This window comes from Pseudophryne corroboree, chromosome 9 (assembly GCF_028390025.1).
Source record: "Pseudophryne corroboree isolate aPseCor3 chromosome 9, aPseCor3.hap2, whole genome shotgun sequence".
NCBI classification, from domain to species: Eukaryota; Metazoa; Chordata; class Amphibia; order Anura; family Myobatrachidae; genus Pseudophryne; species Pseudophryne corroboree.
In genome coordinates this window covers 92,087,542-92,109,508 of record NC_086452.1, presented here as the reverse complement: position 1 = coordinate 92,109,508, position 21,967 = coordinate 92,087,542, and the positions used below count along the sequence as shown (strand labels likewise).

Below are 21,967 nucleotides of genomic sequence, written 5' to 3'. Positions count from 1 at the left end.
GAGGCATTTCAGATGGAGGGTTCCCAGGGAACCCAGATGGATTTACTTTTCGCGATCCGTAGCCCATAGGCTATAATAGGCTATCGCAATCAAAAGATTGCGGTAGCTGTGGGGGTGACCGCAATGCACAGGGCATTTCCGGCGGAGAGTTCCCAGGGAACCCAGCCGGATCTTCTTTTCGCGATCCATAGCCCATAGGCTACAATGGGCTACAGCAATACTGGAGGGACAATGGGGGTAATTCAGACTGCATTGCTGCATCGGCAGGGATTGCTGTCTGAATTACTATGCGCAGTACGCTCGCGCGGTGGTGTACTGTGCATGTGCAGCCAGTGAGATGAGAAAGCATCTCACTGGTGCGATCGCCTGATTGACAGGCAGAGGCAGTTGCGGGGCGGGAGGGGCACACCAACAGCCTTAGAACGCCGTTGGTGGGGCACGGTCCGAACAATGGAGGCTTGTCTGGACTGTTGGGTGGGTGGGCCGCAGTGGCTGCGTGATGTCACACGCAGCCACTGCGACCCGGGACATGGCAGTTAGCCCTCTGCCAGCTAGCAGGAGCTGTGCAGGCAGGGAGCTACATGTCAGGTACAAAAGCATCACCGCTGTGCGATGCTTCTGTACCTGTGTAGGGGGGAGCAGGGCCTGACATGCGGGGCGGACTAGCCCTGTGCTTGGCGTCCCCCCCGGCGTCAAAGTAAAGGGTCGTAGATGTGCTAAATTTAGCACATCTACGATCAACTTTGAATTACCCCCAATATTGGGAATGCTTTGCGTTCCCGATATTGATACATTGGCCAGCATCGCATCCCCCATAGAAACCAATGGGGAATGTTGCTGCGGGCAGAAATGGAGGGATTGCAGCAGGTATAGCACAAATATTATTTGATAAATGGGCCCCTAACTATTAAAATGTTAATGTTAAAAAAAATAAAAAAATAAAAATACCGGCCTCCAACCATCCCCTATAGCCGGCCCATCACACACCTGATGTTATGCTTGTATTAAAAAAAAATTAAAATTGAAAAATATAAAAAAAAATTTACTTTTAAATAAAATTTACATAATACTTATAAAATCTAATAATTAAAATGTAAATGTAAAATTGTAAATACAAAAATGTAAAAATAGTAAAATTTAAAATTGTTTCATTATAAAATACCCTCCCACTAAATTTGAAAATGTAAATTTAAAAAATGTTAATATTCAAATTTAAAAAAAGTTAAATTTAAAAACTTATAAAAAATAAGAAAATAATAAACAATCTTCCAAGTTGTAATCAATCTTCTTATCACAGATGTTCTATATAATTACAAAAAAAAAAATATCAGTACATTGGTAACATCTTCGTACAAGATACAATATAACATAATATACATCTTTAATTCCATGCAGAAAAAATATAGGCCCTCATTCCGAGTTGTTCGCTCGGTAAATTTCTTCGCATCGCAGCGATTTTCCGCTTAGTGCGCATGCGCAATGTCCGCACTGCGACAAGTAAATTTGCTATACAGTTAGGTATTTTACTCACAGCTTTTTCTTCGTGCAGGCGATCGGAGTGTGATTGACAGGAAGTGGGTGTTTCTGGGCGGAAACAGGCCGTTTTATGGGCGTGTGGGAAAAACGCTACCGTTTCTGGGAAAAACGCGGGAGTGGCTGGAGAAACGGAGGAGTGTCTGAGCGAACGCTGGGTGTGTTTATGACGTCAAACCAGGAACGACAAGCACTGAACTGATCGCAGATGCCGAGTAAGTCTGGAGCTACTCTGAAACTGCTAAAAGGTGTGTAACCGCAATTTTGAGAATCTTTCGTTCGCAATTTTAAGAAGCTAAGATTCACTCCCAGTAGGCGGCGGCTTAGCGTGTGCAATGCTGCTAAAAGCAGCTTGCGAGCGAACAACTCGGAATGAGGGCCATAGACTTTTTTAAACAATACTTAGTACAGTGCAACATGACGGCTCCGCAGAACATAAGATGCTTTGTGATGCTTCTTTTTGCACTAATGCGCTCATTTATAAAGTAAGTACCTGGACCTGCACATCAAGGGGGGCCTATTTCTGTGGTGTGGAGCAACATCGTAAAAGCTGGATGGGACAGAGTGTTTGTAACTAAGGGGGTAATTCTAAGTTGATCGCAGCAGCAAGTTTGTTAGCAATTGGGTAAAACCATGGTGGTCATTCCGAGTTGTTCGCTCTGTAAATTTTTTCTCATCGCAGAGATTTTCCGCTTAGTGCGCATGCGCAATGTTCGCACTGCGACTGCGCCAAGTAAATTTGCTATGCAGTTAGGTATTTTACTCACGGCTTTTTCTTCGTTCAGGCGATCGGAGTGTAATTGACAGGAAGTGGGTGTTTCTGGGAGGAAACAGGCCGTTTTATGGGTGTGTGTGAAAAAACGCTACCGTTTCTGGGAAAAACGCGGGAGTGGCTGAAGAAACGGAGGAGTGTCTGGGCGAACGCTGGGTGTGTTTATGACGTCAAACCAGGAACGACAAGCACTGAACTGATCGCAGATGCCGAGTAAGTCTGGAGCTACTCTGAAACTGCTAAGAGCTGTGTAATCGCAAATTTGAGAATCTTTCGTTCGCAATTTTAAGAAGCTAAGATTCAATCCCAGTAGGTGGCGGCTTAGCGTGTGCAAAGCTGCTAAAAGCAGCTTGCGAACGAACAACTCGGAATGAGGGCCCATGTGCACTGCGGGGGGGCAGATATAACATTTGTAGAGAGAGTTAGATTTGGGTGGGTTATTTTGTTTCTGTGCAGGGTAAATACTGGCTGCTTTATTCTTACACTGCAATCTAGATTCCAGTTTGAACACCCCACACCCAAATCTAACTCTCTCCGCACGTTATATCTGCCCCTCCTGCAGTGCACATGGTTTTGCCCAACTGCTAACAAAATTGCTGCTGCGATCAACTCGAAATGACCACCTAAATGTTGGGTGGCTGCATTTACTGGACACAATATATCAATGAGACTGAAGGGGCGGAGACTGAGAATCTACAGAGGCATTATTTGGCTAGCAAGAGGTCACAGAGTCTCTTCCCTGCTTAAGGATCTTTCTTTTACAGGTTCTCACAAGATGCTGGAAAGTCAGAGATGTTCTTTCAGTAGGACGGCTTTTGTATCAACCAGGCACTTTTGATATAAGTGTCTTACTAGGTGCACAAATACTCATTGTAATAAAATCATTGATATGTAAAAGGGAACCATACAGTAAGGACGGTCCACATCCCCTACAGTCCCCTCACTCATGATTAATGTCACGTGATGCTAGTTTTAAAAGAAAGTGCAATATGGGAAAATAACGGCAATTAATAGTAGGCAGGAAAATAAATTAGTGATACACAAGTGACAAGTTGGGCAAATCAATGTATTGGCCTATTGGAAGTGCTTGCAAGGGAGGGGCTGATCCAGACACAAACACAGAATTCCCCCCTCCTATATGATAGTAGTAATGCAGAGAAGTCAGGTTATATACAGTATGTAACTGAGTTCTCTACATTACTACTACCATACATGTTTTCCAATGCACTGATCACACTATTGCTGTATATACCATCTATGTATATTACAGCATACTTCATGAGCGCTGGAATACATTTACCAGCATCTCTTCCCGTTGGATCACACACCAGGAGGACCATGATACAACGGATTATGTAGTGTTACATTGCTTCTTCTGAGCATGCAGCAGGTGCACCTTACTCTTCCTCCTCCTCCCTTTGTTCTCCCTCTAGTAACACCCCTGACATGCCCCTTTTCCTCACCCACTGTCCTCTATTCTCCCTCTACCATTGTTATATCTCTTACGCTATATCTCTGTTTATGTAATAATCTGCAGACGGTTATTGTTTCTGCATTGCTTTGTGTGAGGAGCTTTTTGTATAACTTTCCATTAGGAAAATGTATTAATGCTTCTTACAATACTGCTATACCCAGCTCTATCTACCTTTCTCCTTCTTTATTCTTCCTCCGTTTAATATTGAAAACTTAAACTAATCATGTTTAAAAAATCAGAAGAAAACTAAATCCATAATGTACATACCTGCAGAAACTCCAACTCCTGCATCCAGCAGTGCTGCTGCCTCAGCTAGACGGTCGTAGGCCCGGTGCCTTTGGGGGGGTTCTCCAGGTGGAGGTGGTAAATGAGAACCCTGCAAACCGGTCCTGCTGGGGGGCTGTTACAGGTGGATTATTGGCCTCTTCTGCCTCCATTATTGCTAGCTGGTTATTTATGGAGGCAGAGGGTGGAAAGGTCGGCTACAGAGATAAGAAGTAAAAGTGTATCAGTGATTATTACATCTTTCATAGGACTTGTAAGAGAGAAAAAGAGGCAATTACCAAACTTCCTATTGTAGAGGTTATTTACAGTAGTTACATATTAGACCCTGACAACATATCTATATAAAGCTAAAGGAAGAGGCATTACAGGTGCACAAATATAACGCACTATCGCTCAGCCCATATATAACCACAGTATTGCAGTAGATGTAGGTTGCTCTGGTGCAAGTAAAGGTGTCCGTCTACTCAGTGCTCTCAGGAGAAGGCTACGTAACTACAAGTGCAGAGAGGAGAAGGACTTTCTAGAGCATTGACCACCCCACCCCCACCCCCACCCCGCGACTGTCTCTGCCTGATTGACAGGCAGAGGTGATCGCATTTTCTGCGGCCTTCCTGCAGTACGAGCACTGTACAGGTGCTGCATCTTTGTCTCAGAATGTGCGGTCGGATCGCTTACTGTGATCCAACCTGAATTAGGCCCTATATGCTGACCGGCATTCAGAAGCTCATGGAAGTTCTGTTTTATACTTACTGGTGCAGGAATGTATGGTGGCTCCATCTCAAGGGCTTCCAAGGCGACCCAGTTGATATGCCGGAAGAAGCGATGGAGGCGGATGTTATCATTCACTCCTGGGCGTCTGGCTGGCATGATACTGAAGAGCTGAAAAATATATTTGTATTTAATGATTTGTACAGTACAGATGCTCAATACAATCATGTTACAAACATTTCTGCTGCCTGGCACAGAGGAATATAGTGATTGTTCCATGGCCGCAGTCTGGTATTACTGAGTTCTATCTGCTCGCAGTGCCACAAAAGCTGCAGCATGACTGACATGCTGCTGGCGGACAGTGTTCCAGAAAACGGGGGCATGACGGCCCTGTTTCCTGGGTATTCTGAAGCCAGAGGCTGCGCCCTGCGTCCTCATTTACCTCGTCAATGATGTTCCTGACTTCAGTGCCTGGTCCAAAAGATCTTCCATTGACCATTTTGCTGAGAATGATGCCAAAGCAAAACCAATCATGACCGATAGCTCTCTCTTCGCGAAAACGTACCTACCGGAAAGAAGAGAGACAGACAGTCATTACCAGGCTTTTACTAATAACTTTTTCCATTTTTACTTTTCTAATTACGGGGACAAACACAAGATTTCTATTTTCTGGGTGGAGGATACATACATATATATATATATATATATATATATATATATATATACAGAAAGTCCACACTCACTGCTCCAATTTGCAACCTGGGCGGTGCTCCATAAGAGATTCACAAGAAATCCAAAAATATATCCGAAAAAAGATACAGGCACTCACCACTTCCTTGATGATGAAAACTTTATTGGTGTGTCTCACATAGAGACAGTTAACAGCATGTCAGCAAAAGGTGTCAACGTTTCGGCTCCATCTGAGCCTTTTTCAACACTAACAAGATTACAGCAGGTTCTCACCCAGCAGCCCATGACACACAATGAACCCTGGAGCACTTTTATAGCAGAGGCATATCACAAACCCCGCCCATCAATCATCCAACAGGAAATAACAAAAAACACTGGTATTCAAGTGTTTAACATGTGTAATCAAGGATACATGTGCAGCCAATCGAATGTCCTATAACATCAACTAATTACACAACGTGAACACAATCACAACCATTTAAAACCAAAAGAACAACCGATAGCGGCTGATAGTCGCGTTACCGGAAGTGTTGTGCGTTCCATTGCCAGTGGAACGCACACGTCTATCCGGCGGAAGTGGATTTAGCAGACGTGAGGCAGTTACGACAACGAGAGGCTAAATGGATATATGAGCTGGACACTCTGACACCACGGGGCCTAAATGAGGCAAATCCATTCAATATTTTTCTTGGATAGGGCTATGACTAGACTTTTTTAATATCCGTACTTTTCATAATGTATGTTCACAATTATGTGTGTTGTCTTGTTTGTGATTTTCTTGTCTTTTGTGTTGGTGATCACTCTGGTTCACCTAGTGGCAGAGGCAATATCACACACCCAATACGGTCCCCATTAAGTCCTGGGTTCCATTTATATCCATATTATGTGTTTTAAACTTCTATTACACATTTCTCAGCTAAGCTGTATAAGTTATTATGAATTATTCTATATATATGTATAAAGGCGAGAATGTGTGGTTCTGGAGCCGTAACGTCGACACCTTTTGCTGACATGCTGTTAACTGTCTCTATGTGAGACACACCAATAAAGTTTTCATCATCAAGGAAGTGGTGAGTGCCTGTATCTTTTTTCGTATATATATATATATATATATATATATATATATATATACAGGTTGAGCATCCCATATCCAAATATTCCGAAATACGGATTCTTTTTGAGTGAAAGTGAGATAGTGGAATCTTTGTTTTCTGATGGCTCAATGTAAACAGACTTTGTTTTATACACAAAGTTATTGTGTATATACACAAAGTTATTAAAAATATTGTATTAAATGACCTTCAGGCTGTGTGTTTAAGATGTATGTAAAACTTAAATGCATTCTGTGCTTAGACTTGGGTCCCATTGCCATGATATCTCATTATGGTATGCACTTATTCCAAAATATGGAAAAATCCGATATTCAAAATACACACACACACACACACACACACACACACACACACACACACACATATATATTTATTTATACGTATGCAACAATAATCAGAATTGTCACCTTGACAAAGGGGCGGGACGTCCCTGAAACATTGGTATCATGCTGTGAACCTTTTGAATATATCACTTTTGGATTAAGACTCGGAGTGCCGCTATCTTTTGTTCTACATTATATGTATACGTACATATATAATTTGACTGATCGGCCATAACATTAAACCCACATGTCTAATATTGGGCAGGTTCCCCTCATGGCACCACAACAGCTCTGACCCACCACGGAAGGAACTCCACAAGACCTCTGAAGGTGTTCTGTGTACCTGAGAATCAGGCCCAGTGTATATAATTACATGAGTACACAGTAGAATACCCTTTGCACCTCACCTCAGGAGTGATGTCGCCACATCTTCCAGCACAGCCAGTGGCACTCCAGTTTCTAGGTGTGATGTTACTTGCGAGACCGAAGTCGGCGATCTTGAGGTGGCCTGTTGCAGCCACTAAGATGTTATCTGGCTTGAGGTCGCTGTGAAGAAAATAACATCTTTGTATACAGTGTGCTTTCATACAAACATGATTTATTGACATACATCAGCACTTTATATGTGTAAATAATAGTGGTTTTGAATGTATGTTTAGGAACAAGGACTAGAGTGTCAGTACCTACTGTAATCATTTGTAGGTCAGTGTCCATGGGGGTTATTCAGAGATAGATGCAGATCACTGCATACGCAAGATCTGCATCCATCTCCTCACATGCTGCGGGCGGCCCAGCACAGGGCAAGGCAACCTGTGGTTCCGAATCATGATCCAATCTAATTGTGGACGCATTGATTTAAGGTTGACTCCTGCCAGCTCAATCTGGCTATGTGTGACATCATGCAGCCTCCCTGAAAACACTCCCGGCATGCCACGTTTGGCCCACCACACCCACAAAATGCTATGTCGCCACCCACCCAACACATGCCACTGTTAATCATCCTTTGGGGATGCGCCTGCAATGTGAATGACCACGCAGGTGCAATACAGACGCTGCAGGTGTACAGTGCAAACTGCGATGCGGCTGCTTTCACGGCCAAGTCTGGAGGAGATCCCATGTGATTCCACTATGTCATGTACAGTTGTGTGTGCTCAGCAGAATTCTGTTATGTAGTAGTATAGGCTCAATCAGCCCATTAACCCTTCTCATGCTAATATGTGTGGTTACTGCATAATAATTAGTGATATTGGTCACAGGGAGCGACACCTGGGGGCTGATGCTGATCCTTCCCAGCTGGTGAAGGGGAGAACCTTATAAATGGGGTAAGTTTATTCTTGTATGTAACCCTAAAGAGATTGTAAAAGTCCATTGACACGTGGGTCAGACAGTATATTGTGCTTACTGAGCTTTTTATTCCCCAAGTGCCGCTGCTGCAATTTATCATTGGGACTCTGTAACTTTCAGAGGGCAGTGGGGTGAATTATTTACTTGTGCAGTGAGTGCCAGATACCTGCAGGATTATATATATAGTGGTTGGAGAAGGAAATAAGAAGTTGGGGTATGGGAATAAAATGGCCGGGGTCTGGGGTACACCTAGAGCCACAGAAGCCTTAGAGGTGTTGCTAGTATAAAAACAATCCTTGATCCTTTTTAAAACTATATAGCAGTGTTGGACTGGGGCATGAAGGGCCATTGGGGGAATGCAATGGTAGGGGCTCATGTTTAGGTGCAGGACCAGTCCCAAGAGAGGGTGTGGTCAGCCACCATATTGGTTTGCCAATTAGAGGCTGGGCCCCTTGATAAATATATATAGTAAATACTGCTAGTGCATATAGAATAATGAACCAGATTAATAACCAGAATGTACAGTAGAAGATACATCATAGTCCTGTGCAGTATAACATAACATATAGTATGTACAATGTATAATTCCAGTGCTCAGTCTGGGATCTGATCCCTAGAGGAAGAAGTGGTGCCTCAGGCAGTGGTGCCCCCCGGGGGGTTTCCCCTGTTCCCCTGTGGGACAGTCCAACCCTGCTATATATTATTAGGTAACCCATATTATGTGATATAAAGTTATACAACCTGTGTTCTCCACCATCCCGGTGTCCATCCACCTCTTCTCCATATGTTTTATTGCACATTCCCTTAATGTCTCACATGTGACCCCTGCTCCTCTTACTTCCTCCTTCCCTTACTTACCACCTGCACCACTCATACCCTCAGTGGCGGAAGTTCGTCCCAGTTGCCCGGAGGCAAGATAAATATTGGTGCCCCCCTATTTCCTATATCAAGATAAGTGTGTGTGTGTGTGTGTGTGTGTGTGTCTAACAGCAGACACTTTACTGATGGAGCTATTTGCTACTATAGAGGAAGCATGAGAATGCTAACTACATGAAGTTACGTGTAATTGTCAGAGAAATATCTTCATATAGTTAAAATTCTCATATTTCCTATACAGGCACAAACAGCTTCATCAGTAAGGTGTCTGCTTCCAGTGTAATAGGTTGTGGTTTCTAATCCTGGGTGTGACACTTGTAAAATGTGTATATTCAGGATAATAAAGAGGGTGTGATTTGTAAGGTGCAGGGACCAGTGAGGAAGTCGGCCACTGAAAAGACAGCGGCAGCTATCAATTAACTTAATTCACTGGTGTCACAGAATGGGAGGAGAGGTGCCCCCCTTCAGAGCAGGAGCCCGGCGGCAGATGACTCCGTTGCCTCCCAGAGTTCTGCCTCTGCATACCCTCTATCCCTCTTTAACCCTGCACCTCTCACTCCCTCCTTCCCTCTATCATCCCTACACCTCTCCTTCCCTCTCTCACCCTGCACGTGAGACCCAGATTGGATGTCAGGGAAGGCACATTCTGGGTGTACATGATCTGGGGTCGCAGTGCAGCCCCCCATGACCTGCTAGGTGTATATAGTTACAGAGCTGGGTGGCAGGTGTGTGGTGATGTAATAAAAAAGTATGTAAAAGTTTCTAAAATTAATGTTTCCCTTCTCTTCCTCAGGGGTCCTCTCTGAGAGCATTAGACAAGTGCAGGAAGAGTATGACGCCACTATATTACAGGAGAAAGGGACTTCCCTGAGCAGAGAGCAGATGTGATGGTGCACAACCAATAGGGCCCCATGTGATGCCACTGAAAAGCTTCTGGAATGAATGTTAGTACACTATTTTCAAAACTCTGAAATTACATGAAAAGAACAGAACACTTGTGCAGAGAGATCCCCTGTGTCCCCCGAGAGCTGGTCATATAGATTGTACTTTGGGAGAGAGGCAGGTGTAACATGTAAGTGGAAGATATGGGACAATGACTGTATAACATGTACAGTATTAGAATCCATAGTATAATATCACATTATACTATTGTTATATTGTAACTATATACTTACCCATGGGCAATGCCCTTGGAATGCAGGAATTGGAGCCCACATACAATCTCTGCACTGTAGAATCTGTTGGATAGAAAATAAGTTAATGTTACAATGTTAGGATGTGTACATAATGGCTGAGGGATTTCCAGACAATACTCCCCACATTTTCTGACAATGGGCCTAATTCAGACCTGATCGCTCGCTAGGCTTTTTTTGCAGTCCTGCGTTCGCATAGTCTCCTCCCATAGGGAGTGTATTTTAGCTGTGCAAGTGTGCGAACGCATGTGTAGCAGAGCTGTGCAAACAGATTGTGTGCAGTCTCTGCACAGCTCAGGACTTACTCAGCCGCTGCAAACACCTCAGCCTGTCCAGGACCAGAATTGACATCAGGAACCCTCCCTGCGAACGCTTAGGCACGCCTGTGTTTTTCCAACCACTCCCTGAAAACGGTCAGTTACCACCCACAAACGCCCTCTTCCTGTCAAATGGATTTTTTGCACAAACCCATCGAAGAGCAATGAACTGCTTTGTACCCGTGCGATGCGCCTGCACATTGCGGTGCATACGCATGCACAGTTCTAACCTGATTACAGAAGTGCAAAAACCACTAGCGAGCGACCAGGTCTGAATTAGGCCCAATGTCCCCATTTATTTTGTTTTGAATTTACATAACCATCAGTGCTTCTCTATCCAATTACATATTCTCTGTACAATACACATAACATCACATATCTTGTCTTTACTCTCACACCCTCCTGACACTTGGCCAACATTGCGGGGTGATCATATCATACAACCCATTAAGAACCTAGCAATCTGGTGGACCATTATGCAATAGGTAGCATCTATCCTTGTGTATCAATGCCTATTTCCCTATAGATTGTAAGCTTGCGAGCAGGGCCTTCCTACCTCTATGTCTGTCTGTTTTTACCCAGTTTTGTTCTATTACTGCTGTTCTAATTGTAAAGCGCAATGGAATATGCTGCGCTATATAACAAACTGTTAATAATAATAATAATAATAATAATAATAATAAATTTACCAACTGCCTAATAAGATATTTCTAGTGTTGTGCATTGGTGCAAGTCACTATATATTGTATATGGCTTATTAGAGTTTATGTAAAGGAGTATTGGAATGCCTTCAAGATGACACTCACAAAGTATCCTTATATAATAACAGCTGATTTATTTGTCAGGATGGAAGACAACTTACAGAAACCATTATGATAAATCAGAAGGATAAAGTGCTGTTTCTAAGGCACACACAATACTAACAAGATATTTTATGTCCTCACCTTGCATTAGAGATGGTAAGAGGCCCATTCCTCATCAGAAGATGTTCCAAGTCACCACCACTTGCATACTCCATACCAAGGAGCACGTGCTCCTGTTTATGGGAGAAGCAATAGTGTTATTATACATGTCAGGAGGGAAAGAGTTGGGACGTGGGGAATATCATCTTCTGACCAAAATAAGTAAAGATAAATGATATACATTATTAATTTGTAAAAGTGTCCTTCACTTCTTTTCTCCTCATGGGAATATAATGGACAGTCATGGGGAGGACAAGGAGAACAGAGAGAGGGCATGGGAGAAAAGAGGAAGAATCTTACTATACCACAGTCTAAGGAACATGTTCTATAATCATTTTACAGTGAGTTAGTAACACATAACACCAATAAAATGATTATTTTTACACCAAAATAACAGGTAGTAAATTGTCCTACATGCCAACATTATTAGTAATTCCTGCATCTAATATAATAAAACAATGAATAATTGCAGAAGAGCTACAGGTGTATTAGTTGTAGCAGCTGTTATTAATAGCATTGATCCTCAGACCATGGAGCACATGACACAAGGCCATTCTCACCTCCCTGCAGGAAGCATGTGTACCTGATACAGAAATACCACTGTCTCTCTGTACCTGTCCTGTCTCACATGGTCCAGGGTCTCAGTGTGGCTGTCACCATTCATCCCCACAGCCACAATGAGGCTACGTGTTAGTTATGTCAGCCAAGCAGCCAATATCAATCAGCTACACCAGGCCAGGCCAACCTGTGGCTCTCTAGCTGCTGTGAAACCACAAATCCCAGCATGCCTGACGACAGTTTTGTTATTAGAGGATATTAAAACTGTGGTAGGGCCTGCTGGGATTTGTAGTTACACAACAGCTGGAGAGCCACAGGTTGGCCAGGCCTGATTTACACTGTGATCTGCCACCAGACCATCGGTGACTACAGGGGAGCATGGTCTCACAAGAGTTTTATTGCCTGGGGGGGCAGGTTAGTAATACATAGGGGAACATGTAACTGTAGAGGTGGGAGGGATGGAGAAGAAATACTGTACAGTATATCACTACAGGGGAGAGGGGAAATCTGTCACTACAGAAATTAGGGGGGAAGGTTTTACAGCCGTGATTGTGTTATAATAATATATCCATTATGATAAAATAAACTGTGGATTGCTGGCTCTTATCAGTATTTCCATGTGAGAATTCTCATTATCTGCTCTGCCCTCCTATGTACTAGCAGTGGTGCCAAGAGAGGGGGGAGAGGGTACAAATTACCCAGGCTCAGGTCTGATGGAGGGGCCTAGTGGAGGCCCCAGACTTTCTCCCCCTTAAGCTGCAGCTCTTCTCCTCAGTCCAGCACACGCTGCTTTGTGCTGGGCTGTAGTGTGGCCATGGTTGCACTTAAAATAAAATAAAAAATCAGATTTTTTTCAAAGGGTACAGGACCACGCCTCTTGTGATTAGGCCACACCCCCTGAAAAGTACCTGGACCCAGCCAGGCTCTCTACTGCCCTGTGTACTAGTCCAGTAGATGCCACCAATAAGATAGCCCCACTTATTAAATTACCACTGACTTAGGTCTGTGGCATATTTACACCAAGTATCCAGCCCATTTCCAGCAGTGGAGGAGGAGACGTGGCAGGAGACATATGGACAGGAATGTAAAACAGAAGGCAGCACTGGGAGAGAAGCTACGGACATATACTCAGATACAACATTCAGTTCCGTCTTCAATAATTACTTATCATCAAGTGCTTGATATTCCCTTTATCACCAAATGCTCAATAATCCCTTTATCACTAAGGGGTCCATTTACCATTGATCGCATATACAATGCAATCCGGGGCATTAATATTGCCCCAGATTGCATTGCATAATGCGATCATATTAGGTGGCTGTATCACACAGCACAGACAGGGACAGGAGCTGCCAGGACCACTGCACATGAGCAGTCATCATGACCATCGTGCACAGCAGCCATTTCTGCCAGAGGTTCCTCTGGAACTTCTAAAGTGTAGCTCATCGGTCACCATAATCAGAAGATTGCGGTAGCACGAAAGCCAATATCCCGATATTGATACATCGGGCAGTATTGCATCCCCCAAAGAAACCTATGATGGATGTGGCTGCTGGTGGAAATAGAGTGATCGCAGCAGGTATGAGATACCTCCTTCTTACATTGGGGGATACATAATATTTGCAGCTAGTATTGTATGATAAATGGACCCCTAAGTGCTATGGATACAGTATACATGCAGTTCTGGAGAAGTATTAACATTTATATAATGCCAGTATATTGTGCTTTCCATTTAGATGAGAGTTACTTTATAGGAAATAAAAGTCACAGCAGAAGATAACAAACATATAGGATGTATGTCTGGATATTTAGCAATAAAGAGGCATTTACAGCCGTACCTTGGTCTGGTGGGCGAAGTGGCCGTGAATGAGGAAGGTGCTTTCTGATGCAAGTTCTAGCACTTTCCTTTCCACAAAGGCAACTTTTTCGCCCACACTTAGCAGATGTCGTTTGCTCATGATCTTTACAGCTAACAACTCGTTGGTATGTGAGTCGGCTGCCAGCAGGACCTAGAAGAAATATTACAGTGTCAGCCTCATAACAACACAGAGATATAAAGGCAAATGCATTGCTGTCCGACAAGGATTATTTCTTTATTAACAGTTTTATGACCACAAAAGAAAAAGAAACAAAAATGCAGATCCATATCCATGGTCCCAAGCATTGCTAATCAGAATAATTACAACGACCTCTGCAATCTAACAGAACAAAATCAAGGTGCCTGGCATACTTTTTGGCCAAAAAATTCCGGCCCACAGACCAGCGTCCAGGTGACCTTGTCTCTGGTGGGTTCCTAACACTAAGATTCAAGTCTGGAGCGTGGCTATAGTGTTAGGAAGTGGTAATAAGAAAAACATGAGCTATTTGATAAGCAGTATTACTGTACATAAGTTAAAGTGTTAAGACCAGTACTCACTGGCAGATGTGGGGAGAGATGTGGGCTGAGCGTACCGCTCAGCACACATCTCTTCCCCCTTCCCCCGCTCAGCACAGTGCGATGTGTGCTGAGCGTCCGGGGAGAGCGGGGTGGGGGGCGCTCATTTCACCCAGCGGGTGAAGTGAGAGACCCTCTAGATTGGCCTGAATGCAGGCCAATCTAGCACCAGCGATAGCGATGCGCGGGACTGCGCATCGCTATCGCTGTAAGGGGAACACATGGAGAGATCACTGCTTAAAATCTAAGCAATCTATTCAGATTGCTTAGATTTTAAGCCGCGATCGCTCCGTGAGTACCCCCCTTTACATTGGTAAAAAAAATATTAAAGTGCTAAATTGAGTGTTACAATGCGATTCCCCAAGCAGCCAGGTCACACCAATTCAGGGGGCACCGTTCCCCTAACCCACATCCAAAACTGACAAACTGTATAAATGTAATCAGGCCTTACTATAATAGTGCCTTTCCCAATCTGTAGTCTGTGTGTGCTAAAGATACATGCTAATTAGAAACACCTTTGGGTAGGTGGAGAGGTGCTAATTCTAGCTAAAGGAGTATCCACCTTCAAATATACATAAAATGGAGTCTAATGGGGAAGGGGGGCTGCACTACCTAACTACAAATGTCTGTTCTTTCTTTTTACCATTAAATAAAGTTGCACCACAGCCTTGTTCATCTCTAATAACATCCATATTGAGACATATAGTAAATCCCCTGTGACAACTGAAACCTCATTGCTTACCTTCCCAAAGGCACCTTGGCCTAACTGATGGTAAAACTCCAGTCTCTGGATGGTGCTAGAGACTGCATCTCTGAGGCAGGGGGTTGAAGCACTGCTGGTTTCTAATGGAGTGAAAAGTGATATGAGAACATTACAACAACAACCCCCATATATTATACTGTAGGACATTAATTAAGCTCACATCTTTATTATAGAAGAAAACCATGGTTATTTATTTTCCATTCAATTATCCTAATTCCTGTCATACATAGTAATTATTTAATACTAATCACATACGTCCTGACTGTCCTGGTTACAGCAGGACAGTCCCGCTATTCAGACACTGTCCTGCTGTCCCACCCACCGGCAGCAGTGTCCTGTGAGCCAGAGGGGTTGGCAGTTGGGGAAGGCTTTGATCACCCATTTCTCTGCTCTACAAAGCAGCAAGTGATCTTTGAATAGGTGCCGTGCATACGTACACAGCATGCAGTCAGCACTGGGAGGGGAGCGGGGCCTGCCCAGCCGCTCGGAGAGCACTGGGTATGCCCCTAAAATGATGGAAAATGGGTTCATTCATGATGCGCGGCCATGCCCACTCGGCCGAGGCCACATTCACACCCCTTTTTTGGGTTGCTCGTGGCACAGCCGCACACAAGTGTGTACACAAGTGTGATTTTGGAATCCATTGGGGCATATGTGATTTGGGGGCATACTGGGGCACATTACAGTCTGTAATTTGGGGGCAAACTGGGGCACATTATATGATATGGGGCACATTGGGGCATATTATGTGATTTCAGGGCACACTGGGGCACATAATGTGATATGGGGCATATTGTGGTATAAATGGGCACACAATGAGGTATTATATGTGATTTGGTGACATTTGTGTATTTGATGTGATTTGGGGCACAGTGTGGAGTATAATGCAAATTAATGGCACATTGTGCAATATGTTAATTGGGGTCAGCGTGCATAGTATATGCATTGAGAGCACTCTTTTGCATAGTGGTGGTGGTGGTTGGGAGGGCCCAATGCATATTTTTACACCTGGGCCCACCATTCGCTAGTTCCGCCTCTGGGGAGAAGTCGTTATCAAACTCCACAAAATGTATCTTGGCCTCTTGGGTAATGCCATCTTCATATAGGGAGCGTGTAACAAATAATTACTGGCTTAGTGCGTTACATGCTCAGAGGATTTATATTAGAGATGAGCGGATTCGGTTTTACTCGGTTTTACTCGGTTCTCAAAACCGAATCTTATTGGCTATCCAAAACACGTGACATCCGTGAGCCAATAAGATGTCGTTTTGAGAACCGAGTAAAACCGAATCCGCTCATCTCTAGATTTATTATATGGTTGAGTGGAGACTTCATCTGGGGGACACTTTGGTCCCTCCCTTATTGGATGAGTATATGAGAAGGATGCTAGAAGCTGTTTATTCAACATATCCTTAACACCTTTTCAGTTTAGAGGCTGGAGGGGAGGAGCTTATTTACAGCTAGAAAAAGTTATCTCATTAATTGCTGACACTTCTATCCCTCATGATAAGAAGTGACCCCCTGATGAAGGAAAGAGATAATCATGCTTCCATCCTCCTGACCGCAGGCCAATATTGCTGTGTGACCCCATCATACAGCCCACCAAGAACCTTTGCAATCTCGTGGACCATTACACAATATATAACACCTATCCTTGTGTATATATACCCATTTCCCTATAGATTATACGCTTGTGAGCAGGGCCTTCCACCCCTGTGTCTGTCTGTTATTACCCAGTTTTGTTTTATCACTGTTTGTTTCCAATTATAAAGTGCAATAGAATTTGCTGCGCTATATAAGAAACTGATCATCAATAAATATGTCTGATCAAAGGTTAAAAACATTAACGATTAAAGTGGCGATTCTGTATCCTGTATTGTATAATGCAATATTATGCTGACAAATATGAATGTAAGTTAGTGTACGGGTTTCTCTCACAGACACAGTATCATCGCTGCGCCTCACACAGATACAGTAACTATAATGACTACTATATAACTGACACTAAACTTAATATTAAATGTGATTCACAGAAATCATCTATAAAAGTTTTGATTAATTGATAGAATAATTGGTCTATTAAATCAATACAAATAAACATAAGTTGAAAATAGCAGAAATACCTCCTTTACTTTCAATAAGAAATGAAACACATCTAGCTGTAAATGTAATACCCTGCAAGTTGCCGGCAGCTGCAAGATTTCAGCCATTTAGCTTCTAGATATAAGACTTATACTGGCAAACTTGGTTTTGCTTTTTGTATTATTGCTGCTTTACATCGAAAGGTTATGTCGCCAAAATCTCCCGGCTGCCTGCAACCCACAGACTTTACATTTAGCCCATAATCTTTACTACTAATTCACAATAATCAGTATAGCGAATTACTACCCACACTGCAAGTGACTGATGCTTCCTTGTCACTGGCAGCTCCACATTACCCTCTACACATACACTTACATCACCCGCATCCTTACCCTGAGTATCATTACTCCAAACCAGAGCTCTTATTTGTCTCTGATTCCAAAGAGCAGAACTATGGCAGAAACTGATTGCACAGTAATACATGTGGTGTAAATGGGGCTTTACTGACACTTGTGGAGAAGATACAATACATAAAAGTTGGGTTGTTCCATGAGGCACAGTATTTTACCCTGGATATAATTCACACCTTATTATTAATAAATACAAATAATATAATTTATGAGCATTATTTACAAACAAGACAAATGCCAGTAAATTAGATGATGATGCAAGTAGGTTAGCATGCTGTAAATAAATTCATAGAAATGTATTTTCACATATTAGTAGTAGAAATAGAGGCCTCAGCACTTGTCTACTATAGTACATCCTACCAAAATACATTTAGTGTCTGTATAAAAACAGTTTGTATGTATGGGTTTCACTTACTCCCTCCTTCTGCATCTCCCTGAGGGCCTCTACTTTGCGTCCTCTCATCACTGGTCTCATCTGAGCTTGATGACAACTTTCTAGCAACCTTTCTCTTGATGGAGACCTTCTCATCATCAGAGGAGTCAGATAGTATTCTCCTCTTCCAGCCACATCTGGGCTTGATGTTTAAATCTGCCGCCTCAAAGGTGTTGGAATAAATTGTCTTCTTCATCGCTCTCTTTTTAATTGTTGGCTTCGGCATCTCTGACTTTGGTCTCTCTGTCTTCTTCATCTCTGGCTTTGGCATCTCTGGCTTTGGCATCTCTGGCTTCGGCATCTCTGGCTTCGGCATCTCTGACTTCTTCAACATGGCCGCCGGCTTTATCTCTGGTCCAACTGTCACCAGTGCCTTGACAGTAAACGGCTGGGTTGCCATGACGACAGCTGCCCATATACCTATACTACAGACATGCTGTATGCTGTCGGTGTCTGTGTGCATGTAACATCAATGGGGGGGCATGTGTGAAATTAGCACTAGATTAAATGGGGGTTTCCTAAATTATGGGGTGGAAGTAATTTTATCAATGCATACTGATTAGAATAAAATGTATCTATAATAAGGTACATATTGAATTGGGTTTCTCACTTCATAAAAAAATGTTATTAAAAACATTAATGGATTGTTTATTTATTTATTTCTTTCTACGTTACTACGTTATTTATGTATCACACACATATTGGACAGTGCTCCACCGGTAACATTTCAGTTACTGACATCAGTCCCTGTCCCAGTGGAGCTTACAATCTGTATTCCCTATGATACTGGTACCAGGACACCTCACAGGTCACATGTCCCAGTCCCCCGGCAGGTGCCCTGTGTATCACCAACTGTCACATGTGACATATCTACAGGTGACCTGGAAACAGGAACTGTGTGGGGTCCTGAGGGCGAGTGTGAGAACCTGCGTCCTATCATATGGACAGTTATAGCAATACCAAATAGTTATTGAAAGGATAAAACACAGGACAAACGGATGTAAAATAAATCACATTATTTGCACTGAGAGGTGAACACAGATGTGTCTTACAGGTTACACTGAAAATGGTGCTCAGCCATGGACCTGTCCCCGCCGGCCGCGCAGAGTTGTCAAAAACAAAATAATAAACTAATAAAACTAAGCAGCAGGAGCAGCTAAAGCAGTGTCCAGCTCCTTAGGGCAGGACAGAGGGCGGGGTATAGGGGAGGAGGAGCCTGTGCTTCTGACCTTTAACTATTAGTGACCCAGCCTCCTCCAGCATCATCTACAGATGCGTCCTTAAACATCGTTGCGGTGTTGCAAGCAAATTGTGGTATATCGGGTAACGTACTGCACTGCAGACTCAATATTTCTGTGAATGACGTAGTTCAGACATATCGTTGGCCTACACCTGCCTACCCGCTAGCGATATATTGGCTGTTCGCTCAGACGTATAAGTACCCAGCATAAGATGTATTTGTTATTTCAGTACAGGTGAGTCATGTGTACTCCAGGCCCATGTAAATTGGTCTGTTTGTCCATAAGAGATACAGCCAGTCACATGATCTGCATACACTAAGAAAGGAAGCGTAATGAAATTGCTCATAGTTCAGGGATTTACTATTAGATGTTTTACACTCGGACCACAAGGAGCAATGTGACAGAGTATTAGCCACATGATATTTCTGAGCAGTCTAAAATATTTTTGTAACTTAGAGGGGTTATCTTTTTAGAAGGGTTATCCAATAGCGTTGCCTCAATCCCCCCTAATTAGTATATTGGTGATGCCAATCCCACTAGCCACCCCCGCCCCCACCCCCAGACACCTGTCATTCTTGATTGCAGCTAATGTCACAAGTAGTGAAGCTGGGAACATACTACAAGATATACTGACCAATCTGTTGTGTATTCACATTACACCACAGTAGTGTCCGTTATTATAATTACACCAATCAGTAGTACCCCTTATATACAGTAGAGCCCCGTATACACATTACACAACACAGTAGAGCCGCTTACACATGTTATGCTGCAGTAGAGCCGCTTATACATGTTACTCTGCAGCTGTTAATGCAGAGAGAGGTGCTGCTGCAGCAGCTGGGATAGAGAGATGTGCTGCTGCAGCATCTGGGACAGAGAGGTGCTGCAGCAGCTGGGGCAGAAAGAGGTGCTGCAGCCAAGGGAACAAAGAGTGATGTAGCAGGACAGAAGTAACCCAGCTGCACAGCTACAAGCAGACAGTGAGACATATAAAGAGGGTGGGCAGAGTTCCAGCATGTGCCGGCTGTCAGTGTTTCCTGCTGTCGCCTCTGGCCTGTCCTGTTCCCTACCTAGTCTCAGAGACCGAGTCAGTGTGTGCCTCTCTACTTTTCCTTCTCCTGCTATGCGGCTGCCTCTACAGCAACCTGCGGTATATTGGGCAGAGTGAGGGGGGGGCAGGTGGTGGCGCGCCCTTTAACTTTTCCGGCGCCCAGAGCTTGAGCTCCACTGGAGCCACCCTCGCTACACCCCTGGCTGTAATGATATAGTGTCGTATTCCGGATCTGGCAGTGTGCACTCGGGCACCATAAATCATTACATCATATAGGCCCATAGCAAGATCACTGAATCGTTCAGGTGTGTACTCGGGGTAAGAGGAAAGCTGCATCCAAGTCTTGGGTTTTTATTTAAACCAGGTCAGACTTGAGGTGTGTAATAAATGCGGCACCTGATTGGACAGGAACTGTAGCCAATCCTGTCTAATGCTGCAGTATTAGTGTACCTCCCATTAAATACTAATATGGCCACGTGGCGCCATCGCTGGGTTATGACCCTCAGGGGATTGCAGCACAGACTTTCAAATTGACTGACGAGATCTGTGTGTGGACAGCCTCCCTTTTATCAGTGGAGAGGATTTGTTTCATATATAATATATTTGTGATTTTTTATTGTTATGCACTGCCCTGTTGTGATGCTTCAGTGACTCTTGTAGTGGAATATATCCTCTGCACAGGGCCGGTTCTAGACCTTGTGGTGCCTGGGCAAAAGTTTCCTTTGGTGCCCCCCCCCCCCCCCCGCCCTCCTGACAGGCAAAATAGGGTTGGTGCAAAAATAGGGGTGTGGCTTCATAGTACCGATTCACTTTACACCGCACAGTAGTGTCCGTCAGTCACATTACATCACACAGTAGTGTCCATTATTCACATTACACCCCACAGTAGTGTCCATCAGTCACATTACATCACACAGTAGTGTCCATTATTCACATTACACCACACAGTAGTGTCCATTATTCACATTACACCACACAGTAGTGTCCGTCAGTCACATTACATCACACAGTAGTGTCCATTATTCACATTACACCACACAGCAGTGTCCGACAGTCACATTACACCACACAGTAGTGTCCGTCAGTCACATTACACCACACAGTAGTACCCATTATACTCTGTTAGAGCCCCTTACACACATTATACCACAGTAGAGCAGAGCCCCTTATACACGTTACGCCAGGTAGCCCCGTACACACATTGCACGATGTTGACCCTTATACACACTGTGACAGGTAGACCCTTACACACATTGCATTTATTAAGTGACCCCTATGCAATGCCCTCAATAATAGTGCCCCAAGTAGTAATGCCCCCTGTAGGTATGCCCCTGTAGTTGTGCCCCAGTAGATATGCTCCCAGTAGTTATGCCCCCTGTAGTTATGCCCCCTATAGATATGCTCCC

At 43.7% G+C, this 21,967-nt stretch overlaps 1 protein-coding gene across 1 annotated transcript; it reads right to left on the bottom strand.

Annotated features, from left to right (window-relative positions):
* Positions 1-1,151: 1,151 nt before the first annotated feature.
* Positions 1,152-18,779, bottom strand: LOC134957602 (protein kinase C delta type-like). Its single transcript, XM_063939613.1, has 10 exons — positions 18,252-18,779; positions 15,324-15,424; positions 13,986-14,156; positions 11,572-11,663; positions 10,293-10,355; positions 7,305-7,443; positions 5,215-5,337; positions 4,815-4,943; positions 4,047-4,261; positions 1,152-1,302 (listed from the first exon to the last, which is right to left on the bottom strand). Exons 1-9 carry the CDS (start codon positions 18,730-18,732, stop codon positions 4,088-4,090), a joined length of 1,473 nt encoding a protein of 490 aa, XP_063795683.1. The 5' UTR covers positions 18,733-18,779; the 3' UTR covers positions 1,152-1,302; positions 4,047-4,087.
* Positions 18,780-21,967: the final 3,188 nt, after the last annotated feature.